The sequence below is a fragment of the Pinus tabuliformis genome, chromosome 5_1 (assembly GCF_031772625.1).
Source record: "Pinus tabuliformis cultivar Carrire ecotype Pingquan chromosome 5_1, CPIR1, whole genome shotgun sequence".
NCBI lineage: Eukaryota > Viridiplantae > Streptophyta > Pinopsida > Pinales > Pinaceae > Pinus > Pinus tabuliformis.
In genome coordinates, this window is record NC_142305.1 from 912,141,558 (window position 1) to 912,163,452 (window position 21,895).

The following is a 21,895-nucleotide window of genomic DNA, read 5'->3' on the forward strand; positions in this document are numbered from 1 at the left end:
GTAATTTTCTTCTTTTTATACCAGAGCTTCAGGAATTTCTTCTGCACATTAATATTGATAGTACCCACTGATTCCATCCAAGGGTATCCCAAAACAACATCCATATTATCCATCTCTGAAGTATAAAAATCACCATGCAACACATACTTATCCATAGAAATCTTCAAATCCTTGTACACTTGAACATCCTCATCATCCACTTGTGTGTTTTCAATGTGTTTTGCTAGAATTTGCAATTTTTTTGCCAAGTTGACATTTATGAGATTTTGCTTGCAACTCGGATTTATAGACACAATGATTTTCTCCTTCTGAATCAATCCATGAACCTGCAATAAGGAAACATCAGTAGAAAATAACCCTTTAGGTTTCTTGGTTTCCTTCTTTCCTGTAAAAATAAAATCTTTGCTAGGCTATATGTCTGTCTGTGTGAGCTTATCCACAAGATTAGATTTACGGTCAAAGTGGTCCATAAGAGCTTTTTTGAATGTGTCCCAAGTTAAGGCCCTTCCATAGCAACGTTGATGCCCTAGCCACCATTGCCATCTTTCATTGTCCAAGTACATTTTTCCCATACTCAGCTGAGTCTCATCATCATAGATGTAATCCAATTTGAAATATTTCTCCATTTGTGCTAGCCATTTGGCTAGATGAGAGCCATCAAATTTATACAAGTCCCTCAATTTCTGATGTAGGCCCGCCATCACAATATATAAAAAAAATTAAAAATTAAAAATTAAAAAATAAAAATAAAAATAAAAATAAAAATAAAATAAATAAATAAAATTGGTGAAAATTTGAAATGGTCACAATTCCGTCAATATTGCTCGGAATCCCTATTATGACCTGTTTTTGGAAATGGAACAATCATTCTACATCTGCCCATGTGATAGAAATCTTGATCCAGGCACTAGAATTTCAGATCTGCACTACAACTCTCCCGTCGTCACCAAAATTTCTGCAAAAAAGAGCTGATTTTAAATCAACGATATCTCCCTCATCTGGACTCCGATTCAACTGATTTTTTCTGAAATTGGGTAATTTTTCACAAAAAATCCAGATCTACAATTAGATTTTGTAGATCTTGCACCAGGACATCCAGATCTGCGCCACAAACTCGTTGCCCCGAAAAATTGTCTGCAACCCCACTGATTTTTAAATCAGCAATATCTCCTTCATCCGGACTCCGATTCGACAAATTATTTTTTTTGAAATCGTGTATTTTTTCACATAGAATCCATATCTGCAATTAGATTTTGCAGATCTTGCACCAAAACGTACAGATCTGATCTGCAAACTCACCGCCTCCGAAATCCTGCAAAAAAAAAAAAAATCTGCATTTTTTTTGCCCAAGAAAGTGCTCTAATACCACTAGTTATAGATCTAACCCAAAAATTTATATAACAGGTTGTGCGTTGTTGTGATTCCATTTTCGAGGGCATGAAGTTCTACGGCATTGCTTGTCGTTGAACCTATATTTCCCTCATATAACCATATTATCTCTCCTTTACAGTTTCTGAAGTCTCCTCCAAAACCAACTGGGCCCGGATTCCCCTTACCTGCGTCATCGTAGTTGAGCTTGAAGGTCCCCTTCTCTGGCGGCCGCCAGGTGTTATTTTTATTTTCAGGCCTGGGGAGGGGGGTGACTTCACGACCTTGATCTGAAGGAGATCCAGCATTGAGAGAATTCTCACTTCGAAGAAGGTGGGAGGGGCTTTGACAGTCTGAGTGGGTAGAGAGGTCACTGTTTCCCGGAGCACACTTTTGATCTTCGAGATAATGATTTCCTCCTGGGTGGAGATGCCACGAAAGATTCTTGCGTTGCGCTCCTTCCACAGAGCCCAGCAGATCAGACCAGGAATTAAATTCCATGCGCGGTTAACCAAAGGATGAGGGGAGAAGATAGATCTCTAGTTCGCGATGGTACTTTGAATAGAAGAGGGGTCCTGATCAGAGCTATTAAAGACTAGAGAAATCCAATCCCATAAATTGGACGCGAAAGGGCAGACATTTAACAGATGATTGGGGGTTTCTTCTTCTCGCTGGTAGAGAGGGCATCTCGATGGGCCAATAAAGCCTTTTCTTCTTAGATTGTCCCACGTTAAAAGTTAAAACCTTTCTATGCATGACTAACCATAGAAAGAAATTTTCGGCCAGTGCTTCCTGTCCCAGATTGTGTTCCACTTCGGTTCTGGTTGACATTGATTGTGCTTGGCTATGTATCTGTAGGCTTCTCTTAATATGAAGTGTCCAGCAGAGTTTTTCCCCCATCTGAGTTTATCCTCGACAAAGTCATGGAGGATTTGTCTTTTTTTGTAATTCTGATGATAGGTCCGACCAAGCTTTGGGGGTTCATATCTGTCATTTTCTTCACTCTTTTTCCAGTACTGGCTGACTTAGATCTTTCCTCTGTTTTGCATTTCGGCTTTGAATTCATGATAAAGATCTTGATCAAGTTTCGACCTTTGTTGTCGGGCATCCTCCCAGAAAAGAGCCTTGCTCCCATTGCCTATTTCCCAAAAACTATGATCTTGAATGATGTCCCTGTTCTCCCACGCTTGATTCCAGATGACTGAACCTTTGATATTTCCATTGAGCCTAATGATTTTCTCTTCCGTTAGGGAGGGAGTGTACTTTGCTTTCCATAAGATTCCCCAAGGGGAATTAGGGTTTGCAATCCATCTCCATAAGTTTTTGGCTCCCAAGTCCTTTCCCAAGCGGTCTATGTCTCGAAGACCAAGGCCACCATCTTTTTTGGCTTGCAAATTTTTTACCCTACTACCAGAGCCCATTTCTGTTTGACCTTTGTGCCTCTCCATAAGAAGTTCCTCTGAAGGTTTCTGATTTTGTTTGAAATCACTTTTGGGGTTGCTATAGCCGAGTACAAGTAAAGCGGGATGGCCTGTAAAACAGATTTAACCAGGATAAGATGGCCTACCAAATTGAGAGATTTGAAGGTCCAGTTGGCAATTCTTTTCTCCATCTTGTTAATCAGGTTCTCCCAAGTGGCCCGAGAGAGAGGCCTGTCTGTAAGGGGAACACCAAGGTAAGTGGAGGGGAGGGTACTAATGGGAATGGCCAAGAGTTTGGTGATGTTCCTGCAAATGGGAAGCGGAGTGTTAGAGAGGAGCAACTTGGATTTCAGGGGGTTGATGGAGGTACCAGAAGCAACAAAGAAGTCTGATAGAATGGACATGAAAGAGGAGGCCTCTTTGATAGGTGAGAGGACCATGAGAAGGGTATCATCAACAAATTGTTGGTGCATTGAAGGGGGGCAGAGGCATGGGGCTAGAGACCAGAGAGCTTATTTTCATTCAGGGCAGGAGAGATAGAGCAACTTAGCCCTTCCGCCATTATAACAAAGAGGAAGGGAGAGATTGGATCCCCTTGCCTAATACCCCGGGAGGGATTAAAGGGTTGCATAGGTCATCCATTCACGAGGATGGAGAAAAAAGCTCCCGACACCATAGCCATGATCCACTTGATGCTTTCTTTGTGGATGCTTTCTTTGTGGAACCCAAACGCATCCAAGACCTATCTCATATAGTTCCAGCTAATTTTGTCAAAGGCTTTGGACATATCTAGTTGAATCATCATACCAGGTTTTTTTTGGGATTTAAGAGAGTGGATAAGCTCATGAGAGAGGATGATACTATCCATGATTTCCTTCCACATAGCTAGACTGTTGGTGGGAAATGAGGAGAGGGAGGATGACTTTAATTCGATTGGCGAGAACTTTGGAGATTATTTTGTATATGACATTGCAGAGGGCTATGGGCCTAAATTTGTCTAGGGAATCCGCAGAGGTGCCCTTGGGAATCAGAGTTAGGAAAGTAGAGTTAAGGGCTTTGAGGACAGAGTTCTGAATTCGAGATTCCTCCAACAGGGCATGTACTTCCAAATTTATGATAGGTCAGCAAGATTTGTAGAAATCAATGGTGAAACAATCCGGACTTGGAGCTTTGCCATTGGGCATTCCCATGACCACATCCTCCACTCCCTGGAGGGAGACTTTCCTTGGAAGAATTTTGTTATGGTCCTCCGTGAGGATTTTGGCGATATTCTTGGTGATCTTTTTGATGTCCTGATCCTGGTCATTCCTTGGCTCTTTGAGAAGAGAGCTGAAATATTGGTTGACCTCTGTTTCCAACTCCTCTTGAGAGTGAATGAGATGACCATCCTGGTTCTTCAAAGACAGAATTTTGTTGTTCCTCCTATGTTCTATCATTGTTTTATGGAAAAAGGTCATGTTCCTTTCCCCACATTTTAGCCAATTTATTCTAGATTTTTGTTGCCACAACTTTTCTTCTTGAATGGCCCTTTCCTCCCAGCGTTGTTGTAGTCGTTGTTTCTCTTGCTTACTGTTCTTCGTTAGCCCTTCTTCAATTATGTTTTGTTGGAGAAGTTCTAGTTGGTGTTCCAAGTTTTTCTTATCAGTGATGATGTTGCCAAATGTTTCCCTGTTCCATTTTTTTATTTCCTCTTATATGTTTTAACTTTTGTTGGAAAGTATACATTTTGTTTCCAGTTCTGATGGCAATATAGGTCCACCATTGTTTCCTTTCTTCCATGAAGTCCTGCTGATCCAACCAGAAGGCCTCAAATCTAAAAAGCTTATTTTTCGAACCATTGGAAATTTGAATCTTGAGAGAGATAGGCATATTATCAGAGCCTCCTTGCGGTAGGATTCTCGCCTCTGTTTCCCAGGTGATAAGATAAGTTGTCTCAGATAGAAGGAAGCGGTCTAAACGAGAGGTTATTTGACGATCTCCTCCTCTTCTGTTATTCCAGGGGAATAAGCCATTGCTAGTGGGAATGTCGATGAGGTTGAGGTTTTCAATGGTGGTGAGGAAAGCCTCAGAGTCCTTATCTAACTTTCGGATACCTCCTTTCTTCTCAGACAAGTTAGTTATCATATTAAAATCACCAGCTATGATTTTGAGAGGGTGGTGAAGAGGGTCAAGGAGATTGGAGATGTTTTGGAGCATTTTGATATGGTCTGTCACCTTGTGCGGGCATAAATATTAAATATTAGTTATGCAAATGGCCTCGTTGGTGCCTAGGATTCTCAGGATCACTGTTATGGAATGATGAGTGGCCAGAGAGGAAATGAGGTCGAGTTTAAAGTTTTTCCAAAATGTCATTATGCCCCCCACCGTACATGTAGCCGCGTTGGCCAAGGAGTTGTATGGCTTGAAGCACGAGTTGAGAAGGAGGGGGGTGAGTCGAATCAAGTTTCGTTTCTTAAATTAGCAGGATGTCAGGATGATCAGACAAGATTATGTTTTTTAGGATGCTTTTCTTCCCAGGACTGTTAAGTCCCCTCATATTCCAAAAGATGCAATTCATTGACATGGAGGTGGGTATAAAGCCAAAGCCTTTACCTTTCCTTAATTAATTAACTTGGCGGCCTGTTCCTAAAGGAGCTAACTGGTGGTCTTTCGATCTCGCTTTCTGCTTGAGCCTTTGAGGTTGAGTACTTCTACTGGAATATTGGCTAATATGCCCTTTGAAACTGTGCTTTCTTGAACTGGATGGTGAGCTTTGAGTTTTAATTCTTCCTGGAGGAGATAAGCTCCTTCGATTTTTTGTAGTTGTTGTTCTGATATGCCTTTTATTCGTTTTTGTTTCCATTCCTCTGCAATTGTTGCAAGGTCGACCCCCTATAGAGCTTCCTCTATAGCGTTTTCCTCTAGTGTTTCCTCTGTTTCTATTTACTCCATTTTGTATCCTCTTGTGCATGCTCATTTCCTCTGTTGGTATTACCTGTATCCCTCTCATTGTGTTCGCTCTCTACTAGGTTCATTTCTTCCTCTCCTGCTTCATCTTCTATCATTTCGTTAGGATCCATTTGCTCTTGGGTACTATTCAATACATTGAACTGGTTCTGGCCTACTTCTTTAAATAGGTTCTTCTTGGGGATAACCTTTTTCCTGTTGTTCTTGTTCCTGGAGATGACTTTAGTAAATCCTTCGCTATCTTTTCATTTACTTGCTTGCTCTTGTGTTTGAGGGATTTTATTCATTGGGCAGTCTCGGAAGAGATGCCCATGCTCATGACACTTTCTGCATCGGAAGGGAATATGTTCATAGTCTATACTTTGCAGCTAGACTTTGTCCCTGAAAATTAATTTAATTTCTTCTGGCAGGGCACTAGAGACATCTATATATATGCAAATTCGGGCATAGGAAACATAATGACTCGTTATGGTGCCTTTAGACATTTTGATGTACTCCCACAGTTGGTCTCCTATTCCTTTTAAGACTGAAGGAGCCCAATAATCAGTTGGTAAGGAGCAGAGGCATACCCAGACTGGAACCCTAGTAAAATCCTCTTTTTCCAGTGTGAAATTCTCCCTCCAGAATCTCATGTATAAACCAGTTGAATTGTAGAAATTGGTCCTCCTTCAAATATTTTGTCTCTATCTTCTAGGAGGTAAAAGATGACTGTGAAAAATCCTTTAGAACCCAACTGAACTTTGATCTCCCCTTTGGGTGTCCATTTGCTTTGAATCCACCAATTTAGGGCTCTTTCAGTTGGCCAGATGCCCATGAACTTGCATATAATTACGTGTTCCTGCATGTATTCTCTCTATTCAGCTACCCCAGGGTCCTGGATTTCCAGTTCTAGGATTTTAACAAAAAAGGAGGAAATTTTACGTCTAACGAACCATACCCAAAAATTACTTGCAAAGGAAAAGAAGTCCAGTGAAAGAAGGAAAACATTAGAAGAAAAGGAATGTGTCAAAAATAAATTCAACGAGATTCTACCAGAGAAGGAAGAAAAAAATTTATGCTTAAAAGACTTGAATCAAAGTCTATTAGAACAAATTAGAGATCTAAAAGATGAAAAGCTTAAAAGTAAAAAAATTGAAAATAAGGTTGATGAATCAAAGACCAAAGAACTCTTACATCTAAGAAACCATAGTCAAAGTCTACTTGCTCAAATTAAGAAACTTAAGGATGATAAGAAATCATTAAAAAACAAGTTAGAAGAACTACTCACGAAAGAAGTCTCGAAGTCTTCAGTCCACGCTGAAGAAAAAGATACGAACACCAATCCAATCAATATCACAACTCAAGAAAATGAAAAATCAGTTGAAGGAAAAACATATTCAGATGTTACAGTTCAGAAGATGGAAATTCCAAGCGAAGATTTTGTATCCAATTTAGTAGCATCGGTACCAGGAGTAGATCAAGAAATTGCCCCACACATGATAAGGGAAAGTCAAAACAGAAGAAGAACTTATCGACATCAGAATCACAAGAGCGGACTTTTCAATCAATCTACATACCAGTATCACTCAGAACATAAACAACAAACTTATGTTCCAAGGAATACTGAAGTTTGTACAATCCACTCATGTGATAACAATTCATCACAAGTTTTCAGCCACCACAAGATTCCACAAAAGATTAACTTAGGATGGTTTGATCCCCTTTTGGTGCGACAATTTTGTTTATCACTTAGAGGATCGTATCAACTTGTATCAACTTGTATTCATTTGTAATTAGTTAATGAAGAGGTATGTCTCTAAAGGACATCACAGTTCATAAAGGGACACCTACCTAGGTATATAAGCAGGCACTCACTCTCATTTGTAAGATCATTCTCATTCATAAATTTTAATATATATATATATATATATATATATATATATATATTCTTGTATCTTCAACGGAGATCTTCATATTCCAAATCTTCTGGAGTATTTAACCTCTAAGTATACAAACTTTGTTCATTACACTGGTATCAGAGCATTCATCTGAGTAGACGAACTTTGTTCGTTTATAGTTACAAGAACAAGAAGAAAGAAAAATATCATTTTTAAGCATGGGTTTCATGCTGCATTTTGAAAATCATCTAGGTAAAGCACGTTCTTCATGCTTCTAAGGTTTGTCATGTCAAAAGAATATTTTCTTCAGTCAACAAAGTCGTTGTCAATTGTATAAGACCCTATTAGAAAATTTGTAACATGTAAAAGATATAAATTATGAGCCTAGAGAATCAAATATGCCTCCAAGACCAAGTCGGCCCAAGTGAAAGACAAGTCGGCCTAGAAAGGGCTAATTCGACCTCATGTGAAGACTATAAATAAGAGGAGCTCAACCTCATTTGACACACATCTGTAGTTCGATCTTTTGAAGAAGAAGGAGAAAAATTAGCAAGAAAAGTAAGGAAAGAAGTCAAGGTTAGAAGAAGAAGAAAGTGAAGTCCAAAAGAAGAGAAAATTTCCCTATACTAGCTCACACATGCGAAAAATCAAAGTTGTAGGGAGGCCAGAGTTGTAGGTTTGTTGCAGGAAGCCGAGATTTTGATGCAGGGGGGCCAAAATTTGAGTTTGGCGTAGATTAAAAGGAGCCGGACATTCGTTGACCTTGTTGACTTTATCTTATTTGAGGAAGCAATTCTTGAAGGGCTAACTTGGTGCTTGGAGGAGGACATGGTCCAGGATTTCAGGTCTTTGTGTCCTCATTTGAAGCAAAGTCAATAAGAAGAGAAGAAATTCTTTCTAGGATTTCACCTTGGAGGGGTTTTGCCCTGGCTTGGAGTCTATATTTTGTGTCCCTTGTCTTTTATGATCTGCACGGTTTATGCTCTTGATAATTGTTTGATGAAAAGAAACTAATAAAGAACACAAGAAGATAATATAAGTTCACAAGCTTTTATCAAGGATAAGGAAAAGTGTTTAAGAAAGTTGTCATACTTAATTTTCCAATATCGTATCAGAGCAAAGGTGAGAAGAGAAGGCAGCTTTGAGATCATCTTATGGGCATAAGAATAGATTTCTTGTCAAAAGGAACCATTTGCAAAAGGACACAAGTAAAGGCTTTAGAAGAAATTGTATTGACCGAGGAGGAAGAAGACTATAAGCTCTGTTTAAAGGTTCTCTAAGTTCATTCCATTATTTTGAAGAAGAACATCTATCTTGAAGGAAGGACATCTTTGAAGGATCTTGAAAGCATCAAGGAGAAATCACCTCTGAAATAGTTGCAGATCCAAAGAAGCCAAGCAAAGGAGGAGAAAAGTCTGTTTGTGGATAGTTCTCTCATAAATTGTTTGTTCCGAGATTCGAGGAGCAACAAGGAACAAGACGAGTTCTATAGGATAATTCTATGCCTATTTTATGGTTGGTTTCCATATGAAACAGGTCCTAGTTCTTCAAAGTGTGCCCTAGTTGCAGGTCGAAGACTTGTAGGTGACTATTTGGAAGAACGAAAAAGCCAACAGTGGGCTGACAATAGGATTAAAAGGAAGTGACTTGCAAAAATAGCTAAGTCACGGTGTTTGGAGACAGTTTTGTCATTAATTGTAGGACTATCACTGTGGTTATAGTTAGGCCTAATAAGAGGGTCGAAATTACAAACGGGAGGTACATGAGCCAAGAAAAAGAAGGGCAACAGACCCTGTTTTTGAAGAACTGAATGCTTTGGGAACTAGATGAAGTTTGAATTCCTCTTTGATGCAGCGCCCGGTAATCAGGGAAGATAGAGGTATGTAGTTTTTGCATATAAGATATGTCTTTTGTATGGTTGGGGTCTTGCAATTAGGGTTTTGGCAATTCCTTTATGGTGGGTTTTGGCAATTCCTTTAGGGTTTGTAGATGTGCAGTCTTGAAGACTTTTTGTTTATATTGAATCAACCCTACGAGTGGAAACCCTGACCCTAATTGGTTGTTCCCTTTGATAAAACCCTAGCTCTTGACATCTAAGGTTTGCAAATCTAATTTTTAAAAGATAATCCAGGGTATGTGATAAAATCTAGCAAGGGTTGGATTGAATAAACCCTAGGGTTGATATATCCCTTAAAACCCTAATAAGGGTTAGATCAAGAAATATAGGGTTTCTAACTAAAACCGTAGAAGGTCACCTTCTGAGAAATCACGGAAACCTTAGACACACAAATTTGGCATCATGCTCTTAGTATATTTTGCTTGGTTGTACTTGCTATTGAGAATTCAGGTATATATTGAAGGCCATCAATACTACGTAACCAAAATAAGAAGGATGAAAGAACAAAACAAAGCAACACTCGTGCTTATTGACGACTCCTTGAAAATGATGAGCATGATGGAAGGAGGGAACTGTAAGGACCTTAAAGGAATTGATGCTAATGAGTTCATGAATAATGTAGCATGCATTGTTAGATTCTTTAGAAATTTTTTGCTTCTATGAAGCATGGCATCATAAAAGAAAGCATATGGCAATATAATATTTAGAGTCTACATGATAAGTTGCTTTGATATAAATCATCTATATTACAAGAATGAAAAGAACGAGACCATATTTCATATTATAGTTCATCCAATCACTTTCTAACACAATGCTAGAGGTAGTCATTTTGCAAAAAGAGATCATCAAGTTCCTATAAGAATCATCATTTTGGAAGGTTCTTGGTAGAGCATTATGACATGACTGGTATATGTTCCATCTAGATGAAGGAATGTAGATGGTCAAGTTGCAGTACGAAGGACAAAAATTAAAATCTTTCTACTTCTAAAAAGAGGAACCTATCTTCGACAAGTATAAGAAGCAAGCTTGTTCAAGAAAGGATGACTAGATGATTGTATATAATCATAGGTATGCATAATGCTTCTCTAGGGTAAGGTTCATATCTACAATAATCTTGTAGGAGTTGGATATAAAAGTTTTCTCCATAAGTTTTCCACATGGTTGTATGATGCTCGAAAGAAAAAATTTGACATGCTTTGTAATGGCAAAATATCAAGACTCTCACACAAGATTGCATGGCACAAATATGACAATATTGATCAACATCCAGCATGTAGGAATTTACAGGGTAAGTTCCTTAGATAGAACACCAAAGGGCACTACTCACAAACAAATAACAGATCAGTACACCAGTATTCTTGACGTGGTTAAAACCCTCAAAGAGGAAACAATCCACAGCCTGAGCCAACGCGGCCAATTCAAGCAATTTATTAATGTAAAAGAAAGAAAATTTACATAAGCTTCTCTCGTGAACGGTCACCTAACAAATGACCCTCCATGCTCTTTAAATAGAGATCATGGACCAATCGGAAGTTAAGCCATGGATCAATTGTCGGTAATACCGAGGAGAGAATGAACCTTCAGATCACTTCATGTCTAGAACATATCGTGACCGTCAGATTGTAAGTTACAAAAGGTACATACTAAAGAAACACATTTTACCTAACTATACACTTGACCAAGATATACTTAATTATTTCCTGTGTCGAAATATCCTAACATTCCCCCTTAAGAACAACTTAGGATAGGATTGAAGGATGTACAAATATGACACAATAGGAGAAGGAAGGAGACATTAGAGCCTATCCCCCCTTAGTGACAACTTTTTGAACCCCAACCATAAATCGAAGTTTAGTAAACTTCGCCTCTGTGAGAGCCTTTGTAAAGATGTCTGCAACTTGATCATCGGTTGAACAATAGTGCACTTCTGATGAGCTCACTGTAAAAAAAAAGATTACTTTATGTGACCCACTTTTATATATAAGTGAAAGTCACTTTTACAATGGTACTTTATGAACTATCCACTAAATTGTAACTTAAATAAAAGATAAAGAGACTTTGGAATTATAAGTGACTCACTTTTTACAATAAGTGAGAACACTTTTACATAAAGTAACTTTAAAACATAAATTACATGTGTTTTTTGAAAAAGTAACTCAACAAAAAGAAAGACTTGAACCCAAGACCTCTATTCTCATAAAGTAAGTTTGGACCAAGTGAGCTAGTTTAAAAAGTTAATAATTTTTGGAAATGAGGAAGGGGTTTTCTTTTTGCTCACTGAAGCTTTGGAGTGCATGCTTACTTGAAAAACCCCATTTTTGGCCTACAAAACAAAAAAACCACACAACCCAAAACTAACAAGCAAAAGCAATCCAAGCCTTACGGGTTAAAGTTAGATTTGACCAAAAACTAAATATTTTTCTCAATGTTTCTGATTTTCTGAGATCACACTAAGGCGCGGTGGTAAAGAGCATACGCATGAGAAAAACACTTTCTTTATGTTTGTGGTTTGCCCAAATCACACAGAGTTGCAGGGAAAAGAGCATACACAGAAATGAAAGGTATAGATCTGGTAAAATTAAAAAAAATAATAATAATAATAATAAAAAATATCGAGGACTATAAACTGAAATAAATAAAGAGATAAATAACTATAATTGCAAATAAAGATTGTATACCTCAAGATCTTAAAAATAACGTAGCTAGGGCTACCGGAAACCTTTTCGCGTGAAACGAAAAGGGTTCCTCACTAGAACAGATGCTCCTAACACAATAGAGCATTCCTCTCGGCCCAAAAGCGATCAGAAACAATAGATCTAGGAAACGACAGTCAAATGCAGTTGTACGGGTTTAGGATTTGGATCAACAATGGATGCGACCCTCGAATAGCTCTGATACCATGTAGGAATTTACAGGTTAAGTTCCTTAGATAGAACACCAAAGAACACCACTCACAAACATAAACAGATCAGTATTCTTGACGTGGTTAAAACCCTCGAAGAGGGAAATAGTGCATAGCCTCAGCCAACACAGCCACTTCAGGGAATTTATTAATGTAAAAGAAAGAAGATTTACATAAGCTTCTCTCATCAACGGTCACCTAACAAATGACCCTCCATGCTCTTTAAATAGAGATCATGGACCAATCGGGTGTTAAGCCACGGATCAAATGTCGGTAATACCAAGAAGAGAATGAACCTTCAGATCACTTCATGTCTAGAACATATCATGACCATCGGATTGTAAGTTACAAAAATACGTACTAAAGAAACACACTTTACCTAACTATACACTAGACCAAGATATACTTAATTATTTCGTATGTGTCGGAATATCCTAACAGAGCATACTCTGAAAGAAAGAAAGGGAGTTAACAATGACAACTCCAAGGAAGATATTTTAGCTTGGTAATCAAGTTCGATCCATGGGCACTCTGATTAAAATGAATACATTAAGAAAGATTCTTATGGAGATGGATCATACAAAAGGATGTTGATCTCAAAGGACTCAAGTAAGCAAATACTTTGATGAAAGGGGCAATCATGATAAGGTAAGTCTAATATTAATATTTTGATATTGGTTATCTTGTTAACATATTGTTTTGTTGCCTGGAAAGATATTGCAGGAATACATGATGATAGTTGAGGCAAGTTCAACTATTGGTGTTGAACTCAATTCAAAGAACATATGGATTGAGTATATGGTTTTGGCAATTATGTAGTCAAGATGTTTACATCATCATCTTGGGATTGAAAGGTAGCAGTGTAAGAAGATAACCTGATGTTCATGTTCACTTTCATGTTTAGAAGAAGCTATGACTAGCTTGAAGTTTGATAAGGCTCAATATAATGCCTTCATTAATGATAACTAGAGGAAAGTGATATGTAAGGATGATGGCTTGAACCTTGTCACAAGATTGAAGGAAGAATGGCTTTAGAAAATCCTAGAAGAAAGAAGCTCAACATGATGAGATGTAAAGGAAAGAGGGAGCCATGCAGCTATCCCCATGAAGAATTGGTAGTTGATACATTTATGAAGACAAGCTATAAAGCTTGTGATTATGACTTAAAACTTGAAAGGAAGTAAAAGAATCTCCTTAATTGTTTAGAGGAAGTAGGAAGTCTCCTTAATATTTGCAAAGGAGCAAGGATCTATTCCCCAAATCAAGTGGGAATAGGGATCTTCTCTCTAGTTGAGAGGAAGTGATGATAAGCATCACATTCATATTCTCTTCTTCATGTTTCATGTACTAGGCTAGGACTAACAGTCGTATGTCTAAGTGAAAGCCATGTGGGGAGAATGGAGGATTGGACAAGCATCCATGATTTCCTTGAAGACAGAAAAATCCAAGATAGGAAATGGAACGAGACTCTTTGAGGGTTGGACGGATACCCAAGACAAGACTGGTCAAAGAGGATCGATATTCTTTGAGGATTGGGAAATCCAAGATAAGAATAGTCCTAAAAGGACATACCTAGTGAACATCCGGATGGGGTATATACCTTAAAGAGGTAGTGTGGTTTCTCATATAAAGCCTCCCAACATATTTCTTTTGCATAAGAAAGAGATTCTCAAGGACTTACTACGATGACAATGTTGGTCATGATGATTGATGCTTAAAGATGACTTACCAATCTGACTCTTCCTATAGAACTCTTCAATTTAAGAATAACCTTGTATCAGTTGTACAATTATGAATACCTCCCTAGTTAAGAGGCAGTGTTGGAAAACATAACTAGTTTCAGTCTTCATAATTGTCAATGTACTCAAATCATTATGTATATCTTATGTTACAATGAAATAAAATTTAAAATATATATATATATATATATGTAATTTTTAAGCATGGTTTTCATGTTCGATTTTGATGGTCATCTAGATAAAGCATGTTCTTCATGCTTCTAGGGTTTGTCATGTAAAAAAAATATTTTTCTTCAGTTAAGAAAGTCTATGTCAATTGTATAAGACCCTATTGGGCAAGTTTTAACATGTAAAAGATATAAATTATGAGTCTATAGAGACAAATATACCTCCAAGACCAAGTCAACCCTAGTCAAAGACAAGTCGACCTCATGTGAATACTATAAATAAGAGGAGATCGACCTCATTTGACACACACAGCTGCAGTTCGATCTCTTGAAGGAGCTAGAGCGAAATTAGCAAAAAAAGTAAGGAAAGAAGTCAAGGTTAGAAGAAGATGAAAGTGAAGTCCAAAAGAAGAGAAATGTGACCTACACTAGCTCACATGTGCGAAAAATCAAAGTTGCAAGGACGCCGAAGTTGCAAGTCTATTGCAAGAGGTCGAGATTTTGATGCAGGGGGCGAAATCTAAGTTTGGAGCAAATTAAGAGGAGTTTGACTTACGTTGACCTTGTTGACTTTATCTTATTTAAGGAAGCAATTCTTGAAGGGCTAACTTGGTGCTTGGAGGAGGACTTGGTCCAGGGTTTCAGGTCATCGTGTACTCATTTGAAGCAAATTCTATAAGAAGAGAAGATATTATTTCTAGATTTTCACCTTCAAGGGGTTTCGCCCTAGCTTGGAGTCTATATTTTGTGTCCATTGTCCTTTATGATCTTCATGGTTTATGCTCTTGATAATTGTTTGATGAAAAGAATCTAATAAAGAACACAAGAAGATAATATAAGTTCACAAGCTTTTATCAAGGATAAGGAAAATTGTTTAAGATCGCTGCCATACTTAATTTTCCAAGTGGAGATGCCAATGCCAAATATGTGATTAGAAAAGGCATTGAGGGATTGTGGATCACACACAGATTTGGACGCAGGTGGTGCATCTAGACTACAGAGATGAGTAATTTGTGTATTGCCATAAGGACAGAGAGAACGATGAACAATTACAACTTCTATTTCATCTTTGTTACAATGAGTCATCGATTGCACCTCAAAGTCTTTTGGTTAGATATTGGATAATGCCACTAGAATATGGGTGTTCACAAAAAAAGTATGGAAGCATAGGCCAGCTAGTTGAGAGTGTGACTACCAAGGTAAAAGGCCACTATTAATGTGAGTCAAAAGAAGGGTGGGTAAGTCAGGTGAATCAAATAAAAACAATTGGTATTGCCATGATCTATTGTAAAGTGTATGCAGACAAGAGAGTGTGGCCTATCATCATCCATGAAGTGTTACATCTTGATATGTTGTTGATGTTTCTGATAATTTATCATCCGCAATGATATGCCATTCATTGAGAAATTTTAGAGAGGAATCAAGGTGTCAAATGGAATTTGTCATTGAATCGTTGTTGAGATTAAGACTTGACTTCATGAATGTAACAAAGATTTAAGGAACCACTTCATGAATCATAGGGTCCACCATGGGGTAGAAAAATGAATCAGGTGTAGTAAATTAAAAGAAATTGTTATGAGACATGATCTATTGTAAGGTGCATGCAGACAAAAGAATGGGGCCTACCATCCACCATGGGGTGTAGCTGGTATCTACAGACATTTCAACCATAAAATGGAAGGTGGTACAAGGTTAATTAGTAATCGTCCTCAAGGAGTAGGTATTACAAGGTAAGTAGATAACTAAGGCTCACGGTGGTGATGCAGCTTGGCAACATGTGATTAATGATATAGAATTCAACATGCAAGGCACAAATATAGGATTAGGGTTGAATTCACTTTTCGCAAATGTGGTTTTCAATGTAGCAAAATTTGGAATTCAAGGCACTTCCATTTTGAAGATATTTTAAAAGGCATGGCAAGTAGACTAAACCCATTTCCTGTAAAAAAAATAGGTGCTCCATGAATAGTTGCGATCTAACAAGTAGTAGTATTTGTCACTTCATATCACCATCCAGCACACCGAACATGATATATAGTTTCGGAGGGAAGGGATTCCGGACAAAAGGGTTTAACATGTTGGCAAAATGCAAGATGCACATAAACATAATCCATAACCATGGAGAAAGATATATAAGAAACTAGTTGATAACTTGATAGAAATATCTTGATAGTGCAGTTCATCCATTCTATTGAGTACAAATGCAAATTCAAAGCGGTCAAATAGATGCATGTCTAACTTCGACAGTTGGGGTTTGGCATAAAGGTAAGTCTATCACTCACTTTGCAACACGTGCAATATATAAGTAGAATAGACACAAATTCACAATGTTCCACCAAGTCTTCGGGACGGAGAGATGCACAAGGGGGACGTGTGGGAGTACCCTCAAATTTTAGGGAAATTTAGGGGGGACTGGGGGACGTCGAGGTATATAATTTTTTTTTTCGTTTTTAATATATATATATATATATATATATATATATATATATATATATATATTTCAAATTCATATTCAATAATGAAAGCATAAATAGAATGATACATACATAATTAAATTAAATAATGAAATACATTGATCCATACTCATCATCCTTACTAATACATACATGATTCATCCATAAACCATGAGATTCAATAATGAAATACTTTGATCCATATTCAGTATTCATTATTCACCATTCTTGAATCTAAATTGACTTAAAATTAAATTCATCATTCATCATTCTAGATTCTAAATTGAATTAAAATTAAAATTCATCATTTATCATTCTAGAATCTAATTAGTACTAAGCAAAATAGACTATAATAGATACTGAAATCTAAAGACTAGAATAGTAAATTGATATAACTAAAACTCAAAAACAATGGAGTGATGAGTCTAAAAGTCACTCTAAAGTACACAGAGGGCTTGGTGCTCTTGATTAAATACTAATTCCATACCCTTGTACATGACAAAATGCAATGGAAACATTGCACTCCATCGAATCCTGAATTCCTGAAAAATTGATCTAAAGACTGGAATAGTAAATTGATATAATTAAAACTCAAAAACAATGGAGTGATGAGTCTAAAAGTCACTCTAAAGTACACAGAGGGCTTGGTGCTCTTGATTAAATACCAATTCCATACCCTTGTACATGACAAAATGCAATGGAAACATTGCACTCCATCGAATCCTGAATTCTTGAAAAACTGTTAAGTCTGCTGGATTTTGAGTGAAATCTAAAATTCTACTTTCTCCATATGAAATCCAATGAGGTCAGAACCACTCTCAAACATCCTGAGTCATTTCATGGTAATGTTAAAAATTTAAGTAAAAGGATGAAAATGAAAGATAAAGGAGAATGTCACTTTTACTTTAAGAATTTAACATTACCATGAATAACATAGCATTAGTAGGGAAATATGGTCAAATATTAAGTTTTCCTTATCATAAATCATTGTTTACAAGCAAATTTAAGGGGGGACGCATAGCCCATTTTAAGGGGGGATGCCCCACACTAGGGAAACGTCCCCCCCTGCGTCTCCCCATGTCTCCCCAAAAAGGGGACGTGGGGAAACGTTTCCCCAGACGTCCCCCCGTCCCGGGTGCGTGGGGTGCGAGGGGTGCACGCACCCGACCCTGGGGGACGCGTCTCCGTGGAACACTGCAAATTCATAACAAGATAAGATAATTTTATTAATGTCCAACAGGTGAACACAAAAGTAGTCAAAGGGACTAACAAGTAAATTCCAGACTCTATTGAATACATTAATGTGAAAGGGACTCCTAGATCAATGCTACACATTGTTATCAGAACTGGACCGAAATGAGTTGAACTAGCCGGTCCGACTGTTTTCCGCCACAAACTAGTCTAACAGGTGGAAAGAAACCGGAAATGGTCATCCTAGTACCAAATTGGTATTTTTCCACCAAATCGACCAATTGTATACAATGCAGCCAAGGACCCTCCAAATGTAAATTCTTTTAAAGAAAACAATAATTTATGAGTGGGGCAGCCTAATACTCAACCCTAGGGCCCTACTAATGCTACATGATTAGTGGCAATGTTATAATCTAAAAATTTTAAGATTACCATTAATTGAATCAAGATGTTCAAGGGTGGCTCTAACCTCATCGGATTTCATATGGGGAAAGTAGAATTTCAATGCCAACTCAAAATTCAGCAAACTTAACAGTTTTTAGGATTTCATGATTGGGGAATTGCAGCAGTTCAATTTGATTCTGGTCGTGTGCACGAGGATATGGAAATAGCATTTAATCAAAACCACCAAGCCCTTTATGTACCTTGATGTTCGTGGCACTAATTGTTCAACTCCTCTATCATGACCCTTGTAAAAATGTACCCATAACTCAAACAAAACCCTCTATTTGATATGTTAAGCTTTTTCTATCTTATTTTAATGCTTCGAGGATGGTATTGATGATGACAATCCCAATATAGGATATGGTTTTGTTGATATGTAGATATTCATTGTAGCATGATTTTTTTTACACCAAAGGCCATCCAGAGCCACTTTGTTGATGTATTTATGGTTTCAAGATGTACTACACTAAGTGTTATTTTGGTTATATGCACTCTTTTTTTGTACCCAAAGGAATAGGCCACTGGGTCAATCTCATATGCATGTGACACGAGGTCAATTACGGTCGCTACCACTATACCTCTAGGACCTACGACTTGTCCTCCTCTCCATAGATCAAACTATCCTGAGGGATTTGAACCTTAGATCTCTCTGTTTACACAATACTTCATATCACGGGGATCACCAATTGAGCTACACCCCAGAGACAGTTATATGCACTCTTACTTACTATATAAATGAGAATTTTTGCATATTATAAATGGTTTAGACTCGTATGGATGCACATGAATATATATATATATATATATATATATATATATATGTTCTTTCAAATTTAAATATTTTATGTATTTTTTATTTGACTGAATTTTTTGTCATATCTTTTGCACTTCCAGTCTGATTGTCGATTTTGGGGTCGACCGGTTCGGCTCTGATAACATTGATGCTAAAAGTAAAAGCAAAGCTAAGCACTAAAAACATATTGTCCTGAACTTTTAAGAATTGACTTGCAAATCTAGACTCAGAAAAATTGAAATGCAAGCAAAAATTTTATTATAGAACTAAAATAGTCCAAAATAAAACTTAACCTAACTCCAAATCTACTTTACATGTAAGTTGCAGTGAAATGGAGGTGCCAGATGCATCTCCCAAGAAAAACATATACGTATGTTGATCATAAGGGTAAAATAATAATAAAAATAATACAAGGACGAGAAAACTATATAAAAAAGATAAGCACAAGGATAAAAAGATATTAAATCTATGTTGCAGGAAACGTTGCCAAGTCCATTTCAGCGAGGAAACAAAATGGATACGCGTACCATACGGCCTGGAAACAAGTTTCCGGCCATACTGGCAGGTTTCCCACTTGGGAAACGTGGCCAGTACAGCCGAAAACGAGTTTCCAGGCCGTACAACGGAGTTTCCACTTCATATTACGATTTTTCTTTTATTTTTTTTGTTTTTTCGGTTGTAGTTTTTGAATGGGCGAATAAAATATCTTGTGGATGCTTCTAGATGCCTCTCTCAAGTTATAAAAAGACTCTCGCCTCATTCCCTCATCACACAATTGAGCAAGTCATTTCTCTTGGAGACGGACGATTTTAGCAAAGGAGAAAAGAGGAAGAGAGCAGTGGTCTTTTGTCTTTATAGTTCTTGCGACCTCATAGTCTTTATTGTACTTGCAGCCTCATATATATAATAAAGGCTGATTTTGAGATTTTTATATATAATAAAGGTTGATTTTGGATATTCCGATATTGCTATTTTCATTATGTGATCATTCATGAGTAAATGTGATATAAATTTAATCATAATTTTTAAACTTTAAATGTAATAAATGATAATGTGTGTATATATATATATATATATATATATATATCGCGTTTCCCCGTTTCCAAAATTTGGAGGGGTCACGTTTCGTACCCGTTTCCCCGTTTCGTGCAACTTAGTATTAAAGACACATGTAGGTAGCAAGAGAAGAACTACTTGTGATGTCCTTTGCAATGCCTAGTTATAAGGACACTAACAAAATATTAGTCATCGAGAATGAGACAAAAGTTACAAATAACTTTGTGAAAACTTTTCATAGCAGAAGGGAACGTATGGCATCAAAGAAATCAAAGATGTATTATCAACCTATCTCCAAGGATCCTCCACAACATTTATCTTTTATCAGTAGAGATTGTAGTATGTGTTACCTTTTGTGTGGACAAATGTTTTCTGTCTCTAGAAATCTCTTTCTTTCCTATCATCATTCAAGGTGAAAACCTTAGACTTTTGTATATACCTAAGATATGATTTTTTATACCAAACACATTTTTTGGCAATTCAAGTTGGCAAGACAATTGAGAAACAAGTTTCATCCAAATCTTTGATGACATCTTCTACAGCCATGCATTGAAACGCATCCCCTTCAATGAACCCATGATTTTGTGAGAAGTTGGATCAGGGCATTTAGTTTGCCCTCTGACTCCCAGTCGTATCCTTTCTATGGTCAACAAGAGATATGGCAGATTTTGATGGCTTTAAAAAACGTTTTTGTCATATGTATGTTGAATGCTTTATGCATACTTAGCAACAAAGTATGTGTTAAGCTCCATCCTCTTAGCAAATAGGTTACACTAGCCAACCTGTTGGACATTGGATAAATCAACGCTCCCCCTGCATTTCATGACATGGACTAACTGTCTCTCATGGATCCTTATCTCTAGCGATGTGATCATTGACTAAGACCTGCAGGTTTTGGTCTAACAGCAATCGTGATTCCCAACAAGTGGTATCAGAGTGTAGGCCACGAGTTCGATACACACCCAGCTTGCATTGGGGGGAAATTGTTGGACATTGGATATATCAACACTCCCTGTGTGTTTCGTGACATGGACTAACTTCCTCTTATGGATCCTTATCTTTGGTGATGTGATCGTTGACCAAGACCTGCGGGATTTAGTCTAACGGCAATCGTGATTCCCAACACAACCTAGGGACTCAATCACAGATTCCTAACCTGCTTATTAGAGATTATGTTAATCAAACCTATGCCACACATCTAATTCTGTGCATTAGATTTTATAATGTCTCAATTTATATATATAATATATGGCTCCATTTATAATACATGACATTTTCTAATACATGACAGACTTTATTGATGGTTCAGGTAAGCAACTCATTGAGGCATTTTGCCAGTTCTGAAACCTGATGCCTGGTCAAAGATGTATGTAATCTTAACGTTTTCCAGATCACCATCAAATAATTTAAGAGTGTAATTTCTTTTATGGCGGTTAAACCTTACCCACATCTGCACAGGTTGATGGATTTGTATCTGTGCCAAGTACTCCATCTCAGGATCTGCCCGCAACCACAGCAATGGAGATTCTAATCTGCAGAGTAGCCACAGAGAATTTTACCCATGTCAGATAAAGAAATTTAGGGAAAAAAGGAAAGACATTTAATATTTGGGCAAAAAGCAAGATCGATAGTTGGTTAATA

General features: G+C 37.4%; 1 protein-coding gene across 3 annotated transcripts in view; it reads right to left on the minus strand.

The window, feature by feature from the left end:
• The window catches only part of TAF2 (TBP-associated factor 2), a 317,600-nt gene that overhangs the window by 161,267 nt on the left and 134,438 nt on the right, over positions 1-21,895 (minus strand). For all 3 annotated transcript variants that reach the window (XM_089433145.1, XM_089433144.1, XM_089433146.1), the window contains one exon: positions 21,699-21,786. In XM_089433145.1, the coding sequence (XP_089289271.1) occupies positions 21,699-21,786 (88 nt within the window). The remainder of the gene's footprint in view (positions 1-21,698; positions 21,787-21,895) is intronic.